Source organism: Arachis stenosperma, chromosome 7 (genome assembly GCF_014773155.1).
Source record: "Arachis stenosperma cultivar V10309 chromosome 7, arast.V10309.gnm1.PFL2, whole genome shotgun sequence".
In the NCBI taxonomy this organism is placed as follows: domain Eukaryota; kingdom Viridiplantae; phylum Streptophyta; class Magnoliopsida; order Fabales; family Fabaceae; genus Arachis; species Arachis stenosperma.
The window spans coordinates 91,261,430-91,272,140 of NC_080383.1; the positions used below are offsets into that span (position 1 = coordinate 91,261,430).

Genomic DNA, 10,711 nt, shown 5'->3' on the forward strand with positions numbered 1-10,711 from the left:
CAGAGTAGTTGATCGCGCGTCGCGAATGGAGACCTGGTGGTGGCTGCGTCGCGACGGATGGAGAGTCATGGGGTGCGAGTGGCGAACGATGGAGAGTCGCGAGCGGTAAGGGTGCGTCGTGCGAGCGATGAAGAGTCACGATGGGATGTGAGGAGGGTGAAGTAAAAACACGATGGTGGCTGTCTTTCCTGCGCGAACGGAAGATGAAGTGGTGGAGAATAATGCAAAGACGACAAGCAATGGCGCGCGAGAACGGTGCTGCGGCGATACTAGTAGCGCGACGATGAAATCGCAGCAGCGTAGGACACTGGGAAAATGGATTAAAATTTGTGGTTTTGTGTGGTGAATGGTGAGTGGAAGAAAAAATAAATTAGAGTAATTTTGATTTAAAAATATTATTAATGTCGATTAATCAAATTTTAAATTAAAAAAAATAATTTAAAATTAATTATTATTAATTAAATTGTTCAATTTTTAGTTGGTAGACACTTTGATTCCGTATACTTTTTCAAAAAATATATAACTTCAATGCTTTGAATCTTTACAAATTTTGACGGATGTACTATATTTTATTAGTCAAATAAAACTTCTTATGTTATATGGTATTAAAAGATAAACTTCTAATAGTTTGTATTTCATTACCAAAAAAAAAAGTATTACAGTAGTAGCGTTATTCTTTGTTGGGAAAATTTTCTTATTAATTACTAACTCTAGTATGTTTATTTTCAATATTTCACAGATTTAAAACTATGAACGAATTAAAAATTAAATAATTCAATGGAAGTATGACTGCTATAAAGATATCGGTAAAACTAAAATACTCTTACCGAATAAAGATGTTACAGCTTACAAGTCAAATATTACTCTAATGATTAATTTAATAGCTAACTTTTTAGATGTTAAAGAGTATACGAGAGTTTTTTTCTATTCTGTTTAGTATTTTTTTTTTTTTTTTTGCGGTAAATATATTGGTAAGAGAGGAGAGGTTTGCAGGTTACTAAATAATAAATATCCTTACAACAGCTCTTTGTATGACTTATTATTGTAGCAAAAGAGAATTGAAGAGTAGAGAGGTAAGTGACAATAACCTACTCTAACAGCTTTTTAACTAATTTAAGTTACAATACCAGTCTTTTGGGATTTAGGGAACTACTAGTCTCTGAATGAATTTTGGACTTGATTGACCAATCATTATTGGCATCGATCTATCCTTATATATTTGGCCTATAAATGAAAGTTGAGGGTAAATAAAAGGAAACTATCACTGATGAAAATGTTATATATCCCTACCTGGAGGCCTTGTTGGTCATGTTATTGTTAGCTAGGGTTTTGAAACTTGATGATTGTAATGCATTATATATATATTGCATGCATCTGCGCTATACTTTAAAATACTTTGCTAAATAGTAAATAGTTGGAATAAAATATTGTGACGCTCCAAGAGTGGCGGAGAAATTGCATAAAATATTATTTATGTATATATTGACACTATTTTTCATCAAATTTAATTTATTGATGTATAAAAAGCAAGCTAGCTAGGATGCATGGATGGCGTGAAAATCCTTTGATTAACAGAGTGGTATCGCCAGTCTCAAGCTTTGAACTAGATCCTTCATGCTTGCCCTGTATTTCTCACCCATCTGCGATGCAGTGGATGGTATCAGACTACTGAGTGAGAATTGAAATTGGAATGCTAAATAGGGAGACAAAAAAACAGCCAATTCATTAATTGTCGCAACAATTAATAAATGTTAAATAAGACAAGTTATGACTGTTTTTGGCTGATTTTCTTTGATTGCAGAGGTAGGTGCGGTGGTACATACCTGAGCAACAATGGTAATATCAAGGGCACAGGTCCCAAAGGGTAAGACACTTGTGCTTACAATGGAGAGATCAAGATTTGTGAGATGGCTGAATACTTGGGGCACGGCTTTGTGGCCTTGGCAGTGGATTCGAATCAACACCTGCTTCTCCAACGCCCTTGCTTCAACTAGTTCACATGCAGCATCATGCCTCTTGTTCACCAACGACACCGACTCTACTACTGTTCTGTTCTTCTTTCTGCTTTCATCCTCTAGCTTGTTCCCTTGCTCTTTGAGTTGATTGATATAAGCGATTGCTTCACTAAGAATTGACACCTTGTCAATCTATCCAACAAATTAATTAATGTAACTTGAAATAATAAAAGCAAATGAAGGAGAGCATGCAGTAGATCGAGCGACCTTTTTCAAGTGAGGGATGGTGGCAGAAAGTGCTATGAATCTCTGGGTGATCTCCTGCCTCCTCTTCCTCTCCGCCATGATGTGGTCTAAGCACTCCGAAGAGCTTCTTCTTGCCTTCTTTGCCGTATTACCACCATTGACTATGGACTTGGAACTGTTGCTCTTGCTCATCATCATCATCATCATCAGTTTCGGGAGACTCAATCTCTCTCCAACTTCTTGTACCACGCCACCTCCATTATTGCCCGTTTGAAATTAAATCTTAAATCAATATAAAATATTGTTAAAATTTCTGAAAGTAAAAAAGCTATTTGAAAGATGCCACCATGTTTGCACCGTTGGATACATGGATTTCAACTTCTTCCATCAATCTCTTCTGATGACTTCTGACTTCTGAGTTCTGAGACATTTAAGAGACGGACCACTGTTGTTTTCTACTCATACTTATTAACCACATATATATGATACGAGAAAATCTAGAGGACCAGCAACTTTTGTGTTTTGTGTCCAGTACTTAACCATTAAAAGAAAAATGAGTGATCTCCCACCATTAGATATAATCTCACACTATTAAAAATATTATTGATGGTCAATTAATTGTTACAAAACACAAAAATTGCTAACTCCCTAACACTTATCTTATGATATATCTCTATCTCTTTTCTTATTTTTCCAACAATAATTAAATATTGTCCCTATCAGGCAAAGCTAGACATTTTACCCGACGATCTGTTTAATTAATTCAATGAAAGGTGCAGCTAGCATTTTCGGTAAAGAAATATAATACTATGTCGATACCCATATACAAAAGAGGAGGGGGCCGGGGGAATGCTCTCAATATTGTGGTTCTGAATGATTGGGGTATGAGATGGCTATATCATTAATTCGTTTTGTCGTTGCTTTAGCAATGATGTATCTGGCTAGTTAATGCATGTACTACGCACACAGTAGATCCAGACTTGACCTGCTTCCACCTCTCTTCTATTGTTATAAACATACATCTTTTGGATTCAACATAAACACATACACAAACCCGCCCCCTATAATATTATACTCATATACCCTATGGAGAAAGTTTATTTATTTTCTTCAATTTATTAATTATACTAACCTCTTCTGTATTATTAACTTCTAAATTTTTGGCATCCTTTTTATATGCTATCTCTTTATATTCAAAATTCACAAATATTTATTATTGTAAAGTTGAGTAATAAGTGTATGTGAAAAATAGGGATTGACTAAACTTGAGATAATTTTTATTTTATTTTTTTACTTAGATCAGTTTTAATATCAAAAGTAAAAGATATAAATAATACATATGCAAAGACAATGTAGATATAACATAAACCACGTGTTTGTCTGTCTGGTAGGAGTTTAAAACTTTAAATGGGGAAAGGTCCAAGTTGTGAATGTTGTTGCCCTCATAAAAATGCAATATAAGATGTTTTTTTGTGGAGGACTGGTGTAGTTGTCTAGATTCTAGAAGGAGGGCCTAGCCATCCGGAATCCGCATGCTTTATGAAGATGATAGTGTTCCCCCTTTGGCTATTGTTTCTTGTTTCTATATCCTTGTGTTGATGCAGAGCATGGATGCTCTTTTCTGATATCATGCATGTGTTTTTATTTGTTCATGTCCAAAAGGGAGGATTCCCGTAACCATAACCATACATGACAAAATTAATAAGTTGTTTGGACTTGGATTCTTTTGAGTGATATATCGGATCATATCATATGCATGCCATGCACACCATATTAGTTATGACATTATGTCACTCAAACTCAAACTCTATTGGAAATGTCTCTATTAGTTACGAAAGCAGTTAAATGATTTGATTAATTTGACTAAATTTTTATCAAACAATTTTTAACTATCAACTTCACGTGAAGTCGGTTCTACCTGAATTTTTTTTTTTTTTTACTTTCTGAAGTCTGAACTCTGCCAATCAGCCAGTTTGTTTTTTTGTCTGACAATAACGTAAATTATAGCCCAAACAGCTCTCTTTTCTTTTGGGCCACTTGCTACTATGGGCCAGCTCCAATACAGTTGAGTCCAAGAAAAGAGAGAAATAAAAGAAAATAAAAATACCCGAGGAAGAAGATTACAGAAGAAGAAGAAGAAGAAGGAAGGGGGGAAATACGTGAACGATGAGAATATGTGGATTGTTGGTGAGAGGATGTAAATTGCGATGGCGTGAGAGGAGGTAATTGTATTGGTGTATGTTTGTTTGCAGTGATTAGATGTGTGGGAAAGCATGCAAGATAGGTTGAAACTTGAAATTGGCGTGAGATGCGAGAAATTGAGATGGATAAAGTGCCGGAGCATATAATATGGGAGATATTGGGGAGGTTAGAGAAAAGCAGTGACAGGAATTGTGCTTCCCTTTCGTGTAAACGGCTTTATGAAGTGGACATGGCGCAGAGGCATACGCTGAAGGTTGGTTGCGGAATGAACCCGGCGGAGCAGGGTTTGAGATCTCTGTGCAGGCGGTTTGGGAACCTGTCTCGAGTAGAAATCACCTACTCCGGTTGGATGTCAAAGCTTGGAAAGCAGTTGGATGACAGCGGCCTCCTCATCCTGGCGCACCACTGCCCTTCCCTCTCAGATCTCTCTTTCAGCTACTGCACATTCATCACCGATGTCGGTCTCCGCTACTTGGCCTCCTGCTCCCACCTCTCCTCCCTCAGCTTGAATTTCACCCCCAGGATCACCGGCTGCGGCATTCTCTCTCTTGTTGTGGGCTGCAAGAACCTCTCCTCCCTCCACCTCATTCGATGCCTCAATGTCAGCAGCGTTGAGTGGCTTGAATACCTCGGCAGGCTTGGCACGCTCCACCATCTCTCTATCAAAAACTGCAGAGCCATCGGCGAAGGCGACTTGATCAAGCTGGGTCCTGGCTGGCAAAACCTCAAGACCCTGCAGTTTGAGGTCGACGCTAACTACCGCTATATGAAGGTGTATGACCGGCTATCCGTGGATACATGGCAGAAGCAACATGTCCCCTGCCACAGTATGGTGGAACTAAGCCTCGTGAATTGCATCATCAGCCCTGGCAGAGGCCTTGCTTGCGTCTTGCCCAGGTGCAACAACTTGAAGAAAATTCACTTGGACATGTGTGTTGGGGTAAGGGACATTGACATTATTTCTTTATCTCAAACATCAATTGAACTCGAGTCAGTTTCCTTGAGAGTTCCTTGTGATTTTTCCCTAACGAGATTAACAGATCAAAGCCTGATCGCCTTGGCTCACAACTGCTCAAGGCTTGAATCAGTTAGGATATCGTTTTCGGATGGGGAGTTCCCTTCCTCCACCTCCTTCTCATTAAGGGGCATACTTTGCTTACTAGACAAGTGCCCCGTTAGGCAGCTTGCTCTCGACCATGTTTACTCCTTCAATGATATTGGAATGGAAACTCTTTGCTTGTCGCAATATCTTGAAAACCTTGAACTTGTGAGATGCCAAGAGATAACTGATGAGGGTCTACAGCTCGTGAGTCAGTGTCCCCGTTTGTGCCGTTTGCGCTTAAGCAAGTGTTTGGGGATCTCAGATGATGGACTGAAGCCACTTGTGGGATCCTTTAAGTTGGATTTCTTGGCCGTTGAAGATTGTCCCCAGATTTCGGAAAGAGGTGTTCAAGGAGCAGCAAAGTCTGTGTCTTACAGGCTAGACTTATCTTGGATGTGCTGAATCTCAATTCTGCCTGCACTCTCATCATCCACCCTTAGCTTATTGTTGCTGTATTTATTGTTGTACATCTTGTTTTACTTAGCTTAATGTTGCTGTATTTATTGTGTACATATATTCTGTTATCAACTCCCAGCAGCATCTGGTTCTTTATTAAGGCTTTCCCATGTTCATTGCCGTGTGGATAGGTCACAATAATGAATAACAATATCTGATATTTCACGCACAGGTCCATATTCTTGTTCATTACTTCATTGTGATTGTGATTTATATTTTGTGCTGCTTCAGTTTCCGAATACACTAGATTTTAATATTGTAAAGTTATTTATACTTCTCCCGTTGTATTAGAATCAATTATACATAAGAAATTCCCATCTGAACAGGGATGTATATCTCCATATATCCAACATCTATAAATTCAAGTAAAAGGAAGCAACAAACTAAAAAATAGCAATCAATCTGCATGCATGTAATTGGACTTAAGCTAGTTTTGGGCTCTCTCTGAATAAGGCTGGACTGGTTTCCAGTGTAGAGGAAGTTGGAACCCAAAAATCCTTGTCCAATTACTTATCTTAATAACCTTTTTATTTTTTGGTCCAACTCCAACGAAGGAATAATTATTCTAGCCCTAAAATAAATAAAAGAAAGATGGATGGAAAAAGAAGGGCTAATTTTTTAAATAAACATTCGATATATCTATTGTTTACATTGTTTAATATTTTTATTGTTGAACAATATAAACAACCACCAATCAAATAAAAATACACTACACCTCCAAATTAATCCTCTAAATTTTAATATTAAAATAATCATCCGTACACTAGTAAAATGAATATCCAATATATCTATTGTTTACATTGTTTAATATTTTCATTGTTCACCTATACTTTTCCTTTTGCATATGACGCAAGGTTTGGTGTAACGCGAGGTTATGGAATTTATAGGAGTTTGACACCAGTGTGACAGCAGTCAGGTGATGGAGAAGATTCTTGCAGGTGGGAGGGGACGATCGTCCGATTTGTACGTAGTGGATAGTTGTGTGCACAGAAGTTGGAGGCTGAAAGTGATGGTGGGGTGAAGGTAGGGTTTGATGAAGAGGGACAAAAGTGAAATGAGGGGCTCAGCTTCACTCGGTGTATACAACATTCACTATCGGGTCCCTGCATGTTTAACACGTGTTTTGAGACACAAATTGAACGGTCCGATTTGTGTACCTGCCCAACCAGTAAACAGACTGTCCAATTTTTTAATCCTAGCCGTCACACTCCCGTTAAGCACCCTGTACCCCCATAATGCGGTTATACACCATCACTCATCCAATATCAAAATAAAAAAGTGAAAAAAGAACTCAACTCTCAAAAAATAAAAAGTAAATAGTGTGTAGTGCATTAGCATAATAGCATTAGAGGAAGTACAAGAGGAATTGAGTGTCATGTTAGTGAGAGATGGTCACAATCAACTTTACTGAATTGAGACTCTTGCAAGTCCGAATCCCATATCTCTCGGTAACAGAGTGAGAGAGAGCGAGTGCCATTTTGATGAAAAGGAAAGAAGGATACGAAAGAATATTCAAAAGAAGGAAAGAGAAGGCACAAAAAGGTTACATTATTTAGGCAAAAGATTCAGAGTTGCCACAAATCCATGAATAGAGAGTAGGAAAATGATAAAGATATGATTATGGGAGACTTTGTTTGTCTGTTTGGTCCTACTCTTCTCTCCATGCAAAATGCAAAGCAAGACAAATAAAATCTCTTGGTCCAAAGAGTGAGAGCACCACTGTGCAAACCCCAAAATCTTCGCGTGCTTCCTCCTCCCCTTGGGAAAACAAACGCACCCTTCTCTTTCTCCCAAACCGCTTAAATCTCTCTCCAATGTTTTGTGTTTAGGGGTTTACTTGGGGCTTATAGACCGACATTCTTCGTGGTGTGGCTCTTGTTACGGAATGTTTCTCCAAATATCACACAAACACACGACTTTGCTACAAACAAAGCCACCTCGCATTGGAAAATGTTCAAAACTAGCTACCTACACATGTAGCTCTAACATCACCTGTATCTTTGTGCGTGCGTCTTTGAATGCACTCTTTCCTCTATACTCTTTAAATTTGCAGCATTGACTTGTAAGCTTAGAGAGAGGCACGAGTTGTGGACATACCAAATTAGAAATAAAATTCTCAAACTGAAGCACTTTAGTTTAGGAAAAGTATACTGAGTATGTGTGTCCAAAACCAAAAGTAATGCTTAACAATTAATAAAAAATATTTAATAGGGAATGTTAGGAAACAATGATTTTTTTTAAACAACATAAACAACGGATGTTCAATTTATTAGGTGTGCGGATGGTTATCCTAATATTAGATTTAGATGGGTAATTTAAGAGTATAATATGTTTTCACTTTATTGAGTCCATTGTTCACATTATTCGCAAAAACTATTGTTTACCTATACTTTTTCATATTTAATTAAGGAAAAATATAGGTGAACAATGAAAATACTAAACAATGTAAACAATAGATATATCAGATGTTCATTTTACTGGTGTACGAATGATTATTTTAATATTAAAATTTAGAGAATTAATTTAAAAAATGTAATGTATTTTTATTTGATTAGTGGTTGTTCATATTGTTTAATAAAGTCATTCTCTCCTAACATTCCCCTTTAATTAATAACATGAGAAGATATATGTGGCGATTGTGAGATCAACGGCGGTGCCTGCACCCTACAGGTTATATTAACATACATAAGAATTTGGAGTATTCTTTGGGAAGGACAAATACAAGTAACTGGAAGATGACATTGCGTATATGAGTCAATGGCTGCATTGTTGAAGATGGTCTATAAACCTTCATGGATTATACTTCTTTGAAAAATAATTTAATTAAAAAACATAAAAGTCCATTTGAATTGTTAGTTTTACAAACAATGCCTCAACAATTCTCCATGTTATATCTCAATGCCTCCATATTTCCAAATTAGAGTATATGTAAAATAAAATATGGATTAGATTATACATAGGGCCGGGCCTTAATACAATGTCCTTCTTAAGACAACTAAACAATCAATTTTCACAACTGGCTGGTTATCGACTAATAAAAAAATAGTTAATAATAAGCAACACTAAACATTTTCGTTTAAAATTGTTTTGACTATTTTAAGAAAATAGTTTTCCAAATGGTTAGCATTAGTAAAAGAAGGAAAAGACAAAAGCAGAGTATATGAATTCTAGATTAAATGTTTTAATAAATGGAATTAAGTAACCAAAAAAATGGTTCTTAACAAAATGTATGTCATAAAAACATTTTGTTTTAAAAAAAATAAATTAAAAAGAAAAAAAAAAGCGGAAACAGCATATGTATATCCACTGCCCAGCCAGCTGGCCATTGCCACAGTTTCAACCAAAAAAATCAATGATATGATTATTAGGGGAAAAAGTATAAATAAAACAATAATAAATAAAATGCATAGTTAGTAGGGAATGTTGGCATTGTGGAATGGGAGTGTTTGATGCAAAGCAATTGAAGTTTTAGTTTGAACTTTGAACCCCAAGGGAAGAAGGGGGAGAGGTGCTTGTTGGGCTGTCTAATCTATCAGGTATGCGTATTAAATTCTTGACCTGAGAAAGACCTCTGTCATCATTCATAACGCAATCAAATCTTGTTCGCATCTGAGTATTTGTGACATAAGATTTTGTGAATAGTAATACTAGTAGAGTACTACGTGTATTGAGCTAGATTTGAGAATAGGGGGTAATCAATGAAGCCGAATACAATGCAGTTTTATTTATTTATTTATTTATTTCTATATATCCATGGTTTAACTTGAAATAATATTCAGGTATGTAGTAATTGTTAAAGTAAAAGGAATGAATATTATATTTTGAGAAATGATTTGGATTTCAATTTGAAAGTTAATTAAAAAATGTGAGTGGGGAGGTATGATTAATTGTACGCTTTTTAATTTGAATATGGAAGGAAAGGAGATGTTGGACTCTCATCTGGGTAGAAGAGGTGCTTCACCTCGTTATGGGATCAGAGGAACCAAAACTCGGACTCTGCGAGTTGTGTTCCTGAAAACGGACGGTCCGAGTTACGTTTTGCTCAACAAATTTAACCAGAACAAGTAAAACAGAGAGTCTAAACAAATTTTATTTTTAAAGAACTCGCATGGTCCAAATTGTTCTATTTTTGGCTCAGAAAAATCTGTCTTACATTTTTATCTTGTACATCATAACTCCACATATGGGAATAGCACACCTAAGCCTTTCATATCCATAAAATTGAGCCATTGATTGTATCGTATGTGAAGATGAAAGGAAAAGAAAATGGTAGTCAAAGGAAACAATCTTATCCATGACGACGAAGTATGTGATCTCATCTCATCAATGGTGTCTCGGTACTTGAGTCACCCTTGATTACGGGCAGTGTCATATACATACTATATAGTAGCTAGGTGGGTAGTATTTTTATACGAATGAATACGTAGGTAGGGATTGAATGATGTAGGTAAAAAGGCAATGAGATTGAAGCCCTGATCCCTCTCATCTCAAGTAGTCTCAAAGGAAAGACAAGCGTGTAAGTATGAGGGATTACGGTCTTGTCCAACTGTACTTGACGCCAATATCTTCACATATCTCCATTAATAATATTAATGAAATCACACCAATAAATATACAATATTTTACTCCATCAAACTCTTGTATAAATAATGTTTGTGACTTGTGAGAAAATCACAAGGCATCAGGCATGGCCACTTTCCTTCCCAAACCAGCACCATCGGAATCACCCCAATGGCTACTCCATGTTAAC

At 36.7% G+C, this 10,711-nt stretch overlaps 2 protein-coding genes across 2 annotated transcripts; one reads left to right on the top strand and one right to left on the bottom strand.

Annotated features, from left to right (window-relative positions):
* Window positions 1-1,410: 1,410 nt before the first annotated feature.
* LOC130941966 (transcription factor bHLH18-like) lies at window positions 1,411-2,641 on the bottom strand. Its single transcript, XM_057870625.1, has 3 exons — window positions 2,223-2,641; window positions 1,824-2,147; window positions 1,411-1,640 (listed from the first exon to the last, which is right to left on the bottom strand). The coding sequence occupies exons 1-3, from the start codon at window positions 2,406-2,408 to the stop codon at window positions 1,569-1,571; spliced, it is 582 nt and encodes a 193-aa protein (XP_057726608.1). The 5' UTR covers window positions 2,409-2,641; the 3' UTR covers window positions 1,411-1,568.
* A 1,693-nt stretch (window positions 2,642-4,334) lies between these two features.
* LOC130940364 (F-box/LRR-repeat protein 14) lies at window positions 4,335-6,133 on the top strand. Its single transcript, XM_057868479.1, has one exon. It carries the CDS (start codon window positions 4,510-4,512, stop codon window positions 5,905-5,907), a length of 1,398 nt encoding a protein of 465 aa, XP_057724462.1. The 5' UTR covers window positions 4,335-4,509; the 3' UTR covers window positions 5,908-6,133.
* The last annotated feature ends 4,578 nt before the right edge of the window (window positions 6,134-10,711 follow it).